This window comes from Apteryx rowi, unplaced genomic scaffold (genome assembly GCF_003343035.1).
Source record: "Apteryx rowi isolate R43461 unplaced genomic scaffold, aptRow1 scaffold_69, whole genome shotgun sequence".
Classification (NCBI taxonomy): domain Eukaryota; kingdom Metazoa; phylum Chordata; class Aves; order Apterygiformes; family Apterygidae; genus Apteryx; species Apteryx rowi.
This window is the reverse complement of record NW_020450971.1, coordinates 2,597,008-2,614,356: the sequence shown is the minus strand read 5'-3', so window position 1 is coordinate 2,614,356 and position 17,349 is coordinate 2,597,008. Positions and strand designations below refer to the sequence as shown.

At 44.8% G+C, this 17,349-nt stretch overlaps 1 protein-coding gene across 1 annotated transcript in view; it reads right to left on the bottom strand.

The window, feature by feature from the left end:
* TRPC5 (transient receptor potential cation channel subfamily C member 5) overlaps nucleotides 1–15,665 on the bottom strand; it is a 67,023-nt gene extending 51,358 nt beyond the window's left edge. The window contains exon 1 of the mRNA XM_026086342.1: nucleotides 15,288–15,665. Within this exon, the coding sequence (XP_025942127.1) occupies nucleotides 15,288–15,665 (378 nt within the window). The remainder of the gene's footprint in view (nucleotides 1–15,287) is intronic.
* Nucleotides 15,666–17,349: the final 1,684 nt, after the last annotated feature.

Here is a 17,349-nt window from a genome sequence, read left to right as displayed (position 1 = left end):
GCATGAAGTAATCAGTTGGAAATCCTTCTGCAGGATATAGCTAAGAGTGGTTGTGAGATGCTGAACCTTGAACCATTGAATCTGACTTCCCTGGGAGTTAAGTGACTATAGCRGTACAGCGCTAAAGATGCCTGGGCTACAGCTGAGTGATAAAGCCCTACATAATCCAGCCGCTGCAGCAGGACGGGGCCTCTGCCACCCCACATGATGCTCTCCCAGAGGTAGGCAGCCCACCGTGCCGCAGGGTCATTTCCTGGAGAAGGGGGCTCACTGGGGGCTTGAGGCATTTTTGGAAATACTGCAAGTCTGCTACCCTGGACACAGCAGATGAGGAGTTAAATCTCTAGCAGCCTGCAGCCACACAGGTATAAAGAGGTTTTGCTAACAAGGCCAGTCCCTGCAGAGGCAGTTAGGAGGGAGCCTATAAATATGGCTCACAGGCAAGAAAAGAGAACTGCAGTGAGGCTTTGCTGTGGGGAGGCTTTGCTGTGGAGGGCTTAGTATCTCTGTGCCAGATTAGGTAAATATTTTTTAAGATCTTGGGTTGTAAACACCTGAAAGTAGCTCTCTTTGTAAGGTCTTTGACCTTCTTTCTTTGCTTAGTTGGTTTAGGTAGTTTACTAAATGTCAAGAGAAAGGTGCAGGTTCCTCTTTGTCTCCTAGAAGCTCTTTCTTAAGCTCTGATGCTCGTATAACTGCATTTATCTTTCTTCTCCTCCTTTTACAGTCAGCTGCTGTATCCAGAGCCTCTGCCTCAAAGGAAGAACACCTTCCCCCTCTATCACTCCTATTACTGTCAGGTTTAATCTTGTTTTTCTGTACAGAAGTTATTGTACTCAGAGCTGTAAAAAGGATTTTCAGCTTTACACAGATGAGGTATTCATGTTGCTCAGAATATGAAATGGGCACTTGCAGACAAAAGTAGTAATGTTACAGGTGAGGATAGGGCTAATCTTATCTGCTACTATCCTCCTACTCTGAAGGCTTTCTAAATCTGGATCTAGGGCTCTCAAAATGCTTGTCCCAAGGCTTGGGATCAAATCGGGGGTATCTGCCAAGTGATCTCCCCTTCCTTGTTCTGGCTCATGTCACAAGCCCTCAACCCAAAACTGGAGCTCAGCTTTGTTAGGAATCAAGCTGTGTGGAAGATAGGTTTTCTCAGACAGCTTGCAGCACTTCTAATTGCAGGCTAACAAGGGAAACGGGGACACAGAAAAATAGGAGTGTTCTCCGAGGTCTGGATGCAGACCAGTCTGTAGCCTCAAATCACAGGAACTGCAGCTTATTTCTGATTATAGCTGAGCTGCAAAACAAATGAGTGAAAGCATGGAACAGGAGCAGTGCAAATGAAGGCTGCTGTGGCCCCTCTTCTTCCTATGATTAGTTGATCCAAAGACAAYGCATTGGCTAAAAATTGTGTCTTGTGATGATTGTTTTAAGTGTCGTCTTGCACGGTGCTTTGATAACCTGCATCTTAATCAACAAGACCTCTTGTTTTAAAGATGGGGCTCTCCAGAGAAAGCCTTTGCTCTCGGGCTGTAGCCTATGTATCATCAGTGGAGCTGCTGCAGATATTTACAATGCTGCATCGTAATTGCCGATGTTTTTCCTGCACTGCTCTGACAGGCTGAGTTCATGTTTAGATCAGCTTTTTCTACGTCTTGGGTTAAATTGCTGTGTTGGAAGTAGAAGAGGAATAAATTATTTTACCCCATGGCTCTGCAAAGCTCTCCCAAGGTTATTTTCATTAAGTGACCTAAATAACAAATTCTTTTCTATTAACCTCATCACCTGACACACGCTGTTAAGCTGAGTCCTTCAGAACCTTATTGTCAGAACTTGCATCGGAGCCATGTGCCTTGTCTGCATTTTATCTTAGCAATGTTCTCTTAAGAAATTAACAGTACCCTTAACAAGTGATCGATTGCTTGTTATCATCTTTCTTGCATTAATGCTCATAAAGCTAGGCTGCTTACCAGCGTGCCATCGCTTCTTTTCCAAACGATGCTGCAGTGAGTGAAGAAACTCCTTATTTAAAARGAAAGGGGGAGAAATGAGCTATGCTCCTTATAGAAGAAGAAAATGGAGGGTAAGCTCACATAAAAGCACTGTTCAGAATAGCCGAGCTCTCCTCTGAACCTTTTTTTATTGATCATTGGAAAAATCAGAGTTTTCTAGTAAATAGTGCACCTCTGGAAAGACACTCTGGATAGGAAGAGCAGGACTCTGCTTACATTAGTAAGTAGTATGGTGTAATCAGAGCTGAACTGTAGAGCAAAAGGACTAGCACTGAAGGCCTGATGGCCATGCTAAAGATCTTCTGGTGGTTTTACTTTAGACTTACTCCGGTCTGGTGTAAGAGTACTCCTGGAGCACATCGTGCGGTTTAGTGTCACCAAAAGCAATCCAGTACAAGTGCTCCGAGATTGCTTCACGGTGTGAACTGAAGCACAGTGAATGGGGAGGAGAGGGAGATTCACTTCAAAAGCATGTTCCTGATCCAAACGAAAACACTACTATACTGCATCTTTTGCCTTTTATGGACTGTGGAAGCTAAGTTAATACCCAGGTTTAAACACTGAAGGATTTCAAAGCAAGCTATAGTGCTTATACAGCATCTACCATCTAACTATGCAGATAAATAAGGACAACTAGGTGAAAGCAGTCCTTCTGGAGCAATGAGATTTGCTAGTCAAAATCAAAATCCTGAGCTCCATCTCAGGAAAGAACCTGGCTCTGTCTATTGACTGTTTGGGGATGGTTTTCTGTTCCTATCTCTGTCTTTCTCTTTTCTGCCCCTCTGCACTGACAGTCCTCCCTTTTGTGATGAGGTAACCCTGCCTGACAAGTCTCCCTTCGCATTCAATTCTCTCGCTGGTGCTCACTTTTACTGCAGTGCTCACAGGAGCTGTCTCCTCCGATAACCCGTCAGCACGCCAGGCCTGAAGTGCAAACAGACTACCCAGAAAGTAAAGCAAAGCCTAAGCACAAAAGCCTTTGCTTTTTACTTTTATTCATCTCTTTAATTATAAGCTTCTTGGGTCAGAGGCTGTCTAAATACACATCTTYTCTAGCATTGAGAACGCTGCCATGTTTTCTTGAAAATAACTAATAATACTTTTAATTGTCACATGTTCAGGCCATCTCCATGCCATAAACGAGCATCTCATTTGTACCAGTATAAATTGTAAATATGGACTATATATTTAACTGTGTTATTTTCAGCTAGTGTGACTTTTTGATTCAACTAAGTATCAAAAAAGATTTTCTAACTGCCAAAACAATGTTCTACTCAACAAAAAACCCATGTAACTTCATGGAAGACTTCAAATGCAATGCTTACAGAATGGAAGACCGAGTAATTTATTGAAAAAGGATTTCCTACTTCTAATTCATTTTTCTGCACGTAGCCCTATGGGAGAAGCACATATGCCATCCACAAGAATGGTAAAAGGCACGGCCCATTTTTGTCAGTCTAAAAAGAGGACTCTGCAGTATATCAATTTAGCGTGAGGCTTGGTGGTCAGAAGGTGCTTTAGCAGGGACTGCGATTTTGTTCAGAAACACAGTCCTGTGGCACTTCTAGACGCAGCTCTATAAACAGAGAATGAGAGATGGAGTMAGTGTTGCTAGACTGCAGATCAGCCATGTTAACACCAAAATGATCTTGAAAAAATATATATTGTGACTTGAACGGCCAGCTGAATCCTGCTCCCTGCCTAAACCCCATAATCAAAATTTTTTCATTGACAGAACCCATTAGGCATTTGTTTCCATATGTGGGACTCTGGAAAAATGTTACATGCTTATACAATTTTAAGTACTCATTTTAGGTGACACAGTGGTGCTGATTTCAATATCTTAATCAGACATGCCCTGGGAGACATCTTGTATCCCTGAGAGTGACAATATCAATATTAACAGAGGTCGATTTTTCACTGAAGAGCAATTAATTGAATGAAATGATGCCATTTGGTTAAGGAAATATAATGAACAATGCAAACTGATTGGTAACAAAAAAGTCATGTTCTATAATGGCCTTTTTACTGGTTAGGAAAAGTCTTTAACYGTGGCATAAAGCACACTTGGTTGTAGGCATAGTTTTGGGCAAGCTCTACTGTGATCATTGAAGCAATTCTGGTGATTTCACCAATAGAGGTAACCCAGAATACCCCAGCTGAAGAAAGGGCTCCTTCTGGTTTAAAATCTGCTCAGTGACTTATATACCYGTAAAGCCAAATAAAGTCTCTGCCCCTCAGACTGACACTGCAAAACCGAGAACTTAAGCTGGTACCTTTTCAGCACCCTGGAGCAAGTCAAATGCTGATGCTAGGTAACTGGAGAATATATTTTAACACTGAAATACCTATCTTTGAATAAAACATGGCATGATACAGTGCATTATTACTGAAATAATGCAAAAAATAAGATGATTCATGATCCTTACATAACCATGCTTTTTCTTCTCCGAAACCAATAAGCAAAAGCAAAACAGATATTAATCCAGATATATCTGCTTTAGATACTTCTAGTTTTAATTTGGCTGCTTATCCATGTATTTAAAAATGGAGGCAGACCCAAGGGATTGGTTATGCGGAGCTAAACTGAAACCTAGGGCATTTGACAGCAGCAGCAGATATGTATCAAAGCTTGTTGTGTTCAGCCATGTGTTTAGGAAATGCAGCACRGCCAGCAAGGTTGTCAAAAGATGTCACCATTTATGGCTCATGCTACTTAACAACTTCTGTTTTGTAGGGGATTAAAAAAGAGGAATCGGGAGAGAAGCCTTTAGAAGGAAGAAATTTTGCAAATATGTGTTTAAATGGCCTATGGCAACTCCTTGCAGACAGAGCACTCTCTCCTCCAAGCCACTCTCCCTCTCCAACGTGGGTGGAGGAAACAAGATGAGGCAGTTGATGATTACACGAAGCAAGAGTACAGTCAGTGTGGAGTTTCTTCTCTGAATCCCAGAAGGATGCTGTTACAGAGTTGGACAGCTTGTGTCTGAGACAGCTCCTGCTCTGCCCTGAAATCCCGCGTCTTGCTGCAGCCCAGAAGAAGAGTTGAATCCAGCGGGAAAGGGGCTTCCATCCTTGGTTGAATCCATGGGAAAGGGGCTTGCACCCTTGGTTGAATCCAGCAGGAAAGGGGCTCCTGTCCCAAGGGGTGCTTCGCCTTGTTTAGAGAAGCAAGCCCAGCGCTGTGCCATGAGCAATTGCCCCCTCTCCTGGTTATGACTTCTCACTCGGATAAGGACGGTTGAGAAGTTTATTGCGCTCACAATTTACATATTGTGTCATATTATCTCTATGATACAACCAACTATCAGATGAATCTTGGTTTTATCGGTTTACATAGCCTGGGGCTAGCTGACTAATGACACTCGCCCAACTAAGACAAACTGCTGCTAGAGCAAAAACGTGGCATAACTGAAACTAGAACCTGGCTCTGTTAAAGCCTTGCCAACACGCACACGTTTCCTAGTTGCTTGCTGGATCTAACTGTTTCCTGAGATCCTCTCACACCAATTCAGGTGCAAGTCTAGTATTGCTGACATGAGAGTAAATTGAATTCTTTCCTGAAGTTCAGATCAGCAGACTAGTTCATATAACTGAGGATGTTTTTTTCCATTTCAAAATATAAAACRCTGTTTATTCATTTTTCACTTTTCTTCATTACCATTTTAAGAGCTACTCAGTGATAGGAACAGCTATTTTAGGTGTCAATAAAGACTAAACCCTGACAATTTTTAATTTTAAGTTAGGAAATTGTTTTTTTAAAGAGCTTACTTATTCTAGACCTGCTAATTTCTTGAATACACTAAAGACTTTGGGAACTCCACTGTACCTTACATGTGTTTTCATTTTACAGATAAGCCTTCCTCTGATCCCAAAAGTGCCAGAATAAAGACAATCCATGGCTGGTGGGAAATCTGCAGCCATTATCAGGCATTGCCTGGAAAGTCATCTTTATAATGGCTAATTTTTTTCAAGCATTTTTCCAGGATTTATTCTGGGAGGGAAGAGTTGCCTGTCCAGCTTTTTAATTACTTCATTTTATCTGACCTATGTATTTTCTATTCTGACTTAGTGGTTACAAGGACAAGATGTGCTAATATGGTCTAATAATCTTACTATCTATAGTCTTTTATGTCATCATCTTTGTACGTAAAATGTCCCTATTTCCTGTAATTCATTAGCGTGTGCAGATGAGAGATGTTTCATTAAGTTTAGTGAGGTAATATGTTGCTAACAGGCTTTGGAAAGGGAGGGCTTTTTGCATAATGTTGGGGGCTTATGTTCCTATTTAAGCACATTTAAAAAATAACTAAACGAATCAGATTCGATCGTGATAGGAAGGCAGCACAAAGTGGAGGGAGCGACAGCATCTGGTGCCAGCCCAGTGCTGTCGGATGGGGCACAAAACTGGTTCGGATGCTCACAGAGCAGGTGGCTGCGTCTCTCCCCATCCGACTCGCAGGTTGTGCTTCCGGCATTGTTTTTATGCTAACCAACAAGACGCTGCCRTTTCTGACCCCAGAGTTCATGGTAGCAAAACCATGGCAACCTAGAGAGGCGACAAGGTCTTACAAAAGAATAAAATCTGTGTGGTTAGGATCTTCCTTTACTGTCACTTAAGCAGTGACTTCGTTATTCCCAATGTTAAGGAGTTCAAAACATCTAGCTACTGGTATCCCACACGTGCTGCAGAGACCGGGTCTAACTCATCATCTGGCTGCACAAAGAGGATTTTAAGTGCAGCCTCTTCTCACTTCCATGACTTAAGCAACAACAGCGCATGCAAGCCCGAGACTCTCGCAGGCTTGAGCGGTTTTCCAACACGCTCTCCCAAGGCAATGGCAGAGCGCAGATGCTGGACGTACATGGTTCCCTCTCGACAGCAATGCGGAGATCAGAGAGAATTTTCTTGTTCACAGAGTCGATGCCTTTTTGATTTTTCCCACTTTGCTGCCACTCTGTCCATCACACGCTGAACACTATTGCCACAGCACAGGGATAAGCAAGCTGCAAGGATGCCATTCTGCTTTGCAAAAGCAAGCACAGCTGTATTCAGCCACCTGAGCAGGCTGAGGGGACTCCTGCTAAGCAGCTCTGCGAGTATTAATTCTTTAGAGATCCCAGAGCTTTGTTTCAGAGGAGTTTCTAATTTGTTGCATTTGATTTCCTCATACAGACAAGCTTCCCTTTTGAAAATGTGTTGCAAATATTGCAACAAGCGTATTCCTAGCAGTGAAGTCTAAGGGTCTGTGTCAAAAACCCATTCTAGGTTTCAGAAGTCCTACGGACTAGAAGCAAAAAAGGGATGTTATGTTAGGGGACTGATCTAAGAGGGCTGCTAACAGCGTAATCACGGGGCTTGTGAGCAAACTGGTTACATTCATGGATGCTGGGCAGGTAATGAAATATGTTGTTTGAAATGCAACATCTTAATCCACAGACTTACAGACAGACCAAAAGTTATTTTGTGCAGCAAGAAGCAGCATTTTTTCCCTGCAAAGGTTGCTCCAGGTAGTCCACCCAGCTGAAATCCAGCACCCACACGACTCCTGGCTGAAAACGCACACTGCGCGGTGTGCAGAGCTCTCTCCCCTTGTAGGGTGTCAGACTGCCGGCAGCTCTCCCATCACGTTACGCCGCTGCATTACCTATTCCCGTGAGCTGCGCTGTGTCGTCGGCCGTTGACGCAGGCAAACGTTAAGCTCACTCCCACAAATGAATGAAGATAATTCCCTGGGAAGCGCCTAGCATAAATGCACATCCCTGACTTCTCACCTGTCTCTTCGTTCAATTACGAGCGCGGCATGTTTGTGCACGCTGTGAGGCCTTTCCTGGCCTGACCCCACCAGCTCCCCTGGGAAATAAGTGACCTATTGCTGGCCCAGGAGGAGCCGGTGACTTACTTGCCCCTGTCGGATGCCCGGTCACCGGCACTGCAAACTGTGGGCCCTCACCCGCACGACGCTCATTAGCTCAACTAGGCGACACGCTGCCTGAGCTCCTGCTTTCGCCTCACATCTCCTTCTCATAGATTTAAGATTATTTGGGGAGGAAGGCAGTGGGGAGGGAGGAAAGAGATTCCCAGTTAAATGTAATCATCAGCTGAAGTGGTCTTTGATTTCTCTGTTGTTTAGTTTAATTAGATGGAATTCATTTTGAAGGCAGCCGCCAGTGTCAGAGGCACGTTAACCATAGCTGTGAATTATTATTGCATCAATAAAAATAATGAAAAGCTTGGATGCTGGCAGAGCCATTAGGCTTTGAAGCAGTAACAGCTAGTTTTCTGTTTTCAGACACAATCTTTCTTCCTTATTGTGCTTTTCAAATATCTTTGTACCGAGAACAGTTTTTCTCTGCTGCTTCTATTCTTCAGAGCCCGCCCTGGCTCTGACTGTACCTAACCAGGGTCCATCCTCCCTTTTCACTTTGGACCTCTCGTATTAACATGGAAATGGCCGTACTGAGTCATATCGAAGGGCCAGCTAGCTGCACTGAGCCATCCCGAAGAGCCGGTTACCCTCTCTGGTACATGCTCAATAACAAGGACTCAGGAGAAACGCGGGAACGGGTCATGCCTATGGATTTCCTTCATAGAGGTGCCCAGGTTTCAGCAGCCCAACCTGAATTAGCTGAACTGCTTTTTAATCTCACGGAACACCAATACTGCTCGGATGCAGTGGCTAAGACTGCAGAAGTGCTACACAGACCCACTCACACTTGGGGCTTGCTTTGATCCCTGCGTCTTCATGTCCCTGCCTTGGTAACGCTCCACGCATGGTGACAAAGGTCTGGCCCGCAATGCCCAGCATCAGACAGTGCCTTTAACCAGCATATCCATTGCCACAGTGTAAGCGAGCACCTCGCTTGTCCAGCCTGCGTCTGAACGCCCTCCCCACGTCCACCCTCAGCTCACAGGGCAGCAGCCAGTGCTACAAGGCTTAGCAACTTCAGCTGCAGCCTCCCCGGGTCCCTCCTGCGCCTCTAGCCTTCAGAATTATCACGGAAACRTGCACCTTTCACTGAGGGAGAAGCGATAACATTTCTCACAGCCAGAATACCAGGAAGCAGACCGGTCCTTGGGTCCTGTCACAGTGCCCCTCCGTGCAGCTTGCCTGCGGGTGACACGGATCCGTTAAGTGCTTCTGTCAGGGAATCAGGAATACCAGCAACTTCTACAACTGTTCTCTAGTTGTCTGTAGAATTTAACTTTTATGGCATGAGCTACCTGACACCTGAGCTGCTTCCTTTGACTTAAAAAGCTCTGTCAACGACTGCCTGTGTCTGACAATGTTAGCAACAAGCTTGCAGGTCTAACCAGTATCTGCAAGTTTGCAGAAATCAAGGCGTGTTGGAAAAAGAGCCAAACTTTGCACTGGACTCTGCATACAGGACAAAGAAACTCTATGTGAGTAGGAAAATGAAACTAAACACTCTGAAGCAAAGAAGTTATTGGATTTGGGCAAGAATAAAACGGTTTAATGCACCGTACAATTTCTGGTTCACAAAAGATTGTCTCAAGGCCACTGATCTATGATATTTACACAGCGATTAAGGCAGATTTTCACTCATCAGCTCTTCTGAAAAAGGATTTTTGAGGTCAAATGTTAAGTCAGCAAATACTGTAAAATTTAGCTACCTTCCTCCAGCAGGTGCCTAAGAATTAGCAACTAACTAAGATTCAAAACTTGCCTTTATTTTCTCTAGGCTCCTCTTCACAACCATATTCTTCTAGGGCTTATTTCTGCAAAGATCCTTCTTTTGGAAGACATATGGATCGGTATCTGTTGAGATTTCATTGACTCATAAGGCCTTTGGACAGCCGAAATAAATTCAATCACAGTTATAAATACTGAGATCCCTTTTCTTTTTATTCTCATTATTGAGGAATCGCATTTGTAGTCCCATCTGTGAAACAGATTAATTCAGAGCCATCTGCAATGAGCAAATTGCTAATTTTGGCAGATACCAGAGGGATGCTAGTATCATCCTTATGTAAACATTTGATGTCAACTCTGATTGCGAACAAAACAGCTACCCATAAAGGTGCTTATGGCTAGCCCATGAACATGTAGTAATTCAGATGACTGATTACAGCTTCTTAAAGAATGGGAGCAGGGTCCAGTAGTCAGCGTACACTGCACACGTTGCATTGGAAACACATCCACCGTAACAAGGCAAAAAACGATGTGAGATCTGTGCAAGCCGAGAGCGCTGCCCTGGGTGCCGTGACGCGTGCTCAGCGCAGAACCAGGGCCGCTCTGCAGAAACCGCCCAAGAGGCGGTTACAAAAATCCCCCTGGATGTTCACGGGACCTCACCTGAAGTCAAAGGGAAGATTCGTACTGCTGTCAGAGGGATTCAGCATTTTCGGAAACACAGCTATTACTAATGATGACGTAAAACTGAAGATTCAAATAGAGTGGGAAATGTGAACTTTCAGACGCCTATTTTCTCTTTGTTAGTGCAGTTAGGTGCAGACTCCAGCCTGACTGAAAACACAGTCCACTGTATTGATGCCTGTATGGCTAAAAACCATATCTGATACCACTTTCAGAAAAAAACCCAACAATGTCAAAGATCAAATAGATGGGGAGGCAGAGGATTTTATTGGAAGGGAGAATTTGTTCAATAGGCTTGATATCTACATTCCCTTGCTCCAAGTGGTAGTACTGAATCCAAAAATGAAAGAATCACTTCAAGTTCCCTGGTAATCTCAGTCCCATAGGGCCCCAGCTAGACCTCTGGTTTGGAGGGGTACCTATAGAGTGAGCCAAAGAAACGTGTTTTGCCAGACGGCTCCACCGATGTTCTGTGCCTGTTTACACCGGCAGAGAGGGGGGACGCAACACTGATCTTTGTACACTGCTTATTACTTTTTCTAACCCCGCTCCACTCTTTATGATAAYTATTCACTGTTTTGTCTTCTTATTTGTTGTTAATATCACGGCACGTATCGTCTGGAAGATCTGCGTATGGATCATCATGCCAAGCAGCGTGCAGTGCACACGTACTGCTGTTCTGCTACTACGCAGTACAACACCAGCTTCTTCATGGTCCTTAAAAGCAAACAGTACCTATCAAAGCACCTGATCTGGCTCCTTTTTATGCCCTGGGGAACATACATTCACTGACTGCAAATCTCCACTGCAAAATTAGCACTTGCGTATCCTCAAGGTTCCATGATTTTTAGTTTGTGTTTTGCTGCTCTTCTTAATATTCATGAATAGCCTGTCTTCTTCCCAAATGCCCGTCATGTAGTCAGGGAAAACCAAACTATCATGTGATGTAAGTGACCAGCTAGAAATACAAAGCAACTGGTCAAATAGTGGTTAAAATGACCTTTGAGGCTTAAATTTGAGTCAATTATTTGACAAACATTTGGAAATAACAAATGCACTTGTAAAAGTTACAGAATTAAAAAAGCTCTCTTGTTACTTAGTCTGTTTTGAAAGGACAGTTGAATTTTCATTTATTTCTCTGTGAATTCAGCTCTTAGTGCTGTGCCAGGTCCAGACATCAGCACGCCTGTAGGGCCTCCCTGGACACACAAAGTGAGATGCTTGTGCCGTAATGACTCTTTCCCTGACCCCAAACCTCCCAAAGGAGACAGCGCGCTCCACAACAGCAGTAACTTTGTGAGCCGTGGAGTTATTGCAACCGGTGGAGTTTTCTCCACAGCTTTATCAAGAGACTCACACAACAGTAAAGAGAACTGTGGCTGTAAATTGTCAGGATCAGACAGAACAGATTCGAGGAGAAATGCAAAGTGCCTAAAATAGCCCATGAACTTGCTTGGAGGCAAACCTGAAAGGACACACATCCCCTCAAACGCATCCCCGTTGAGCATGCTCGTCCACCCTGCGCTTTGCGGTGGCCCTTGGAGAGGTTGGGCTCGTGCTCCCAGCTCTGCTGTGCTCCACATGTGAACGGAGTCACCTCCCRTCTCCCGAGACACCTCACGCGCACGCTGCCGTGCGGAGAAGCACGTTGTTATAGTTACTGCCTGCGCCTCACCCTGCCACCACCACGGCATTCGCGGTCCGTGGCGCTGCAGCGGCAGCCTGCCGAAGGCCGGCAGAGCATCGGCTGCCTGCGGGCATTTGCTAACAGGCCGCGAGCGGCTCTGCTGCCTGGTCCTCGGCCGCTTTTGGCTGCCCCTTACACCACGYGTGAGAGCCCGATTCCCGTGCACGAGGAACACAACGGAGGTCACTTCATACACTGGGAAGTCTTTGGCCTTCTGCTCCCCGGCAAGGTCACCATTCAGGGGAAGAGCTCAGCTCTTCCCCACCAGGGAGCTCTCGAGGGATGGGCACGGGGCGAGCAGGGTGCACTGCTCGGCAGCTGGGTGACCCAAAGCACGTCAGCTCAGGGCCAAAGGGGCCCATGGGCTTTTTATTCCTTGCCCTTCCTTATTTTGTGGGTATCTCTTGCTGCCTAGGGTACAGTCACCGTAACCCTACAGGAGACAGATATAACGCAACCTGGGTCGTTTTCACTCAGGGCTGCACTCGAGGAGAAGGATGTGTGAACGAGCAAAGGCGCATGCCTGTAAAGTGGGTTACGCTGAACGATGCCCCTCAGCTGCTTTCGAGGACRCGGATGCAGACAACCCTGCAGGGAGCTGAAGGGAGCAGGTGCAAAAAGAGCAGCTCTTCGTGCCCGGCAGCCGGGGAAGTGGGACTTCGGTACAGCGTAAAACCGTAAGCTCTCGGAGGCAGGCAGCGGGCGAACGAGGGCTGAGCGGTTTGCACAGCCCCGGCCTAGGAGGTTCGATGAAGGCTGCGACCAAGCTGCGTACTGAGCGCAGCCCCGAGAGGCAGCCAGCCCCGGTGAGAAACAGCGTGGAGGCAGGAGCTGCCTTCGCACCGGTTGGGGCAGGGAAACCGAACGCTGTGCGTTTCACAAAGAGGTTATTCTACACCTTCCATATAAACGCTCTAACACTCTCTTACAGATTTCTCATCCAGGCAGTAACTGTTTTGGGAGGTGTGAATTTTGGTTACTACTCAACCAGCAAAGCAGGGTTTTCTATATGTTTTAGGGCATATGAGTAACTCTGATTAGGACAAGGTTGTGCTAATCTGAATTATCAGGTGCTTTCTGTGAAAGCAATTAGGGGTGGGATTCCCGAAGGGCTTCCTGAGAAAGGGCCCAGCAAAGAAATTACTGAAGGTGTATTGAGACAGCTCTGGAATGAGCATCAGGAATTTGCGCTCAGAAGCCCCTCCTGCATTAACTTTGAGATTTGACAAGCTAAGCTGTGTGTCCCAGCTTTGCTTAACTAAGCACTTCTTTTCATTTAATGTAATAACACTGTACATGAAATAAATATTAATTCCCATCACCGCATGAGCAATCAGTGAAACTGCAGAAGTGAGAGACCGATCCCACAGCCCTCTGCGGGCAAACCCTTCTGGCGATGTACCGGGGAGCCTGAGCCGCTGCCAGGGAAATCAGCAATCCTAGTTTGGATATAGGATCTTGCATCAAGCCAGCACCAATCTAAAACCTACTGATGAAATCTGGTTCTGTAGCAAACCTTGTAAATAAAGCTGGAGCTGGCATTGCCTCTTTTCCCCCCGCACACATGTTCCCCTTCAAGGTATAAACTTTGCAGCAGGTATAAACATAGCTACGGAAAGATAGCTATGCGCTGGCATCCTGATCAAGAAAAATGAAACAGCCCTCCTATGAAATACAGCACTAAGCTAGAGATGTTGGAGCTGAGCTTCAGCTGCAATAAATTAGCCTTATTTAATGGACTTCTGGCTCTGTCCAGTTAAGCCAGCAAGGCTGTGAATTAGAGCAGACACAGGGTTTGTAATCCAAGAGGTTTTAGAGAAATCCACACTGAAACCCATCATTTGCTTTTCATGACAATTCAGATGAAACTTGTCATTAACCTTCAATACTTACTGGCAATTCCTCATGCTACTTAGGAACACTTTCAGCAAAGCGATCTTCTACCCTTTCTGTCATTTTGGGGTGCAGGATGATTAAACTTTCCATGAGACCAAGAAAAAAAAGTTCATTCTCCATGAATGACCTGTACTTTGCTACTTGTATTTTGCCACACTAAAACCCAGTGCTAACATTTCAATTTTTAGCTCTGACACTAGAGATTCTCCACATCTCTAGTGAGTAAATCAGGGAGCATAATTGCATTTCTATGGCATGCACAATACTGCCCTTTCTAAATACAGAGCTGAAAACTCTTGAATGTGGTCAGGGTTGATCTGAAGTTTCCTTACTGTTTGCTTTGACTATAAAACATTACTACGGAAAAACTACATACTAAGGGCCTACCAACAGAAAAAGTTTTCTTCTATGATTGACTGGTATTACTCCTTTCTTTCTTTCAACACAGAGGAATGTGTCCAAATAGAYTTCAAAACACGGCCTTAGAAACAAGAATCATCTAAGTTTTGGATGTTGCTTTCTAAGCAGTGAACATACAAAAACTGACAGTGGTCAGTAACGTGTATAAACCATCCCAGCTCCTGGCCATATTACTTGCAAATAAAAAAAAGGAAAAGGGAAGTCAGGGAGTGTGGGACACGTGACACTTGAAAAAACAGGATTCGGACTCTGGTTTGCACAAAGATCCTCACGTAACCTACTGATGGCCTTGTAGCCAAGGATCCTTCATACACGTCATAGCAGCTTCCATTGCTCAGATATATAGCGCTTAGCTCATGCTGTAACATCATGTACTTCTGCCTTGGCATCTCTGAACTGGAGCTCTCCAGAGATGGAGACCAAGAAGATACGTCTGTACTATGGCTAAGCACTGAAACTTAGCAGGCTGCTTGTTTGCTTACAGTTATTTATAAGCTTGTGTGTTTTCAGGATTTACTTTTGAAAAGCAATTCCACTTATTAATAACAGTACAACAGCATGGCAGTAGTTCATATTTATAGATTGTACTATAATTCCAGGCAGCCCCAAATTCCTTTATAAAGCATGCATCTGTAAATCTATCTATAAATCAGTAAGTCCACAAATACTGTAAGACTGAAAAGAACACTGAGTGAAATGAAAAATGCCCAAAGTATTTAAGCCAGGAGGGACATGTTTGCTCCGACCGAAAGTTATCATCCAAACAGGACTGTCCCCATTTACTCTGGGCATTTAGGACAAGGTACCTGCATTAAGGACTTTGTTTCATGACTCTTGCACAGAGCCTCCTCTGTGCAGTAACCCGTTTCCAACGCAGGACTTTTCTTAGGATAATGACTTAAAACTGAACTGAAACATGTGACTAACCTGTTTTTCACCACTTGGCTTCCTGTAATTCAGCAGCAGCTCCACAGCCCCCACCACCTCTTTCCGTATTGCATATAGCAGAGCATCTCCCACGTACACACTGTGGTTCAAGAGTAACTCCATGATCTCCAAATTCTCATTCTCTATGGCTATTAAAAGGGCACTGCGACCAAGAGGATCCATACAGTTAATGTTGATGTTGTAGTAGATCTCTGCCTCTTGTAAGGCATGTTTCACGCTGGCATAGTCCCCCTTCTCCACAGCGCTGAGGTAGGCCTTCTCCTCCACCGAGAGTTCTGCCTCCGCTCGCACAATCTGCAGTGGGATCCGATCTCTGTACGGCGAATAATTTACCTTTTTGTAGTATAGCTGGGCCATTGTTCATAGTGACCGGGCAACCTAGTGGGGAAGAAGAAGCACACGTAAGTGACAAAACGGACAAGCAACCCCTACCGGTTCCTCACAGCGAAAAACCTCCAAAGGTTCATTGCAGTAAAAGCTTCTGACTCCTCTTTAAGGTGTTTCATTCTCAACGCAGTGACAATAACGCTCCCTGACCAACCCCACATTAAAAGGCTACCTGAAAAAGTAAGTGGTTACACTAGTGCTCTGAAGAGGTACACAGAATGACACTGGCTATACTTTTAAATCTGGCGTAAATGCTAGGCTAGTGATTTATCTGCTGAGAAGCACAATCTTGTTTATGGCTAATCTATCCACGTGTGCAAATAGGAGGATTTCTCACCTCTGCTTTTTCTCCACTGAATGTTTTCTTTTGTCCACCCCCCCTTGTTTATAACTGTTGAGCCAGATCCTCAGCATCTCTGAACTGTCAATGATGGCAGCTGTTGAATTACACCCTCCTGTTTACAGTAATAAGGTTTGTTTTCATTATTTTTGCTCCCTTCTTCTTTGCTCCCGTCTCTTAAAATAGAATTTCATTTTCCTCTAACGTTTATTCTTTGACTAGGTCACAGTTTTATTTTAAAGCTTGCATGCTTTCAATGTATTTTCTCACTTTTCTCATCTATAAGGCTAATGTAGAAGGGCACCACTCTTGCTTTCCAGAGGCAGTGGTATTGCTTATTATGGTCTAGGGGAAGGAGAAAGAAATCCTGCCCTGCAACAAGTGTAGCAACCTGAATGAATTACTGCTTCCTCCCATGGCCCAAAGAGCCTAGCAGGTGACTGGAGTCATTGCAAACATAGCCTGGAAAGGTATTCGCACCTAAGGATAAAGGACCCATGGTCATCTACCTCTGTTTGGCATCAAGGAACCCACCACAGCTGGATACCAGCAGTTATAAGTGTTTGGATCACTTATTCCATCTCTTTGCCCAAAGCTCAATGGTTTCCTGCAGCAAATCAGCCAGAGCGTTGTCCCATTTTCATCCTCTCTCCAGGGGAAGGAGGCGGTTTTGATAAAGAGCTAATGAGAAGGAAGCTCCTGTGTTTCAGGTGCTGAACGGGGAACGAGGTGCTGTGGCTCTCTGGTTCCCATCCCACCGCACGCCATAAGGCAGCCGTGCGCAGCAGAGCCGATTTGCATTTTGCCTGCAGCTCCAGCGCAACGGGCCCCGTGCGCTGGCCGTGGGAGGATCTGAGTCCCAGCCCAGCTGACACTGCAAAACAGTGGGTGGTTGTAGCATACAGCAAAGTTACAGCTGCAAATTTCCTGGGGAGCCAGAGATCTCTAAGAACAAATCTGGCATATCGAAAAATGTGCTCTCTTAGTATCCTCGTTTCCCACAAGTACAAGAAAAGTTTGGTTTGTTACCTTYTAGGAATTACAGCTCTCGGCACATATGTTTCAATCTAAAGACATACAAAGGCATTAGAGGCAAAATGACCTGTGATCTGCATATACAACATCATAAATATATTGGCTTATTTTCTTGACTTTTAAACTGGTAGCTTATGGGGGTTTAGTTTATGTATCAGCTGTGGGATCTGTGTGCTGAAGGAATGTGATTTAATCAGGCAAATCAATGAGCCAGGATGACTGCTAGCATGTAAAGCAGCTAAGCCATTTCCCAGTTTGGTCATTTAATGCCCTTCTTAA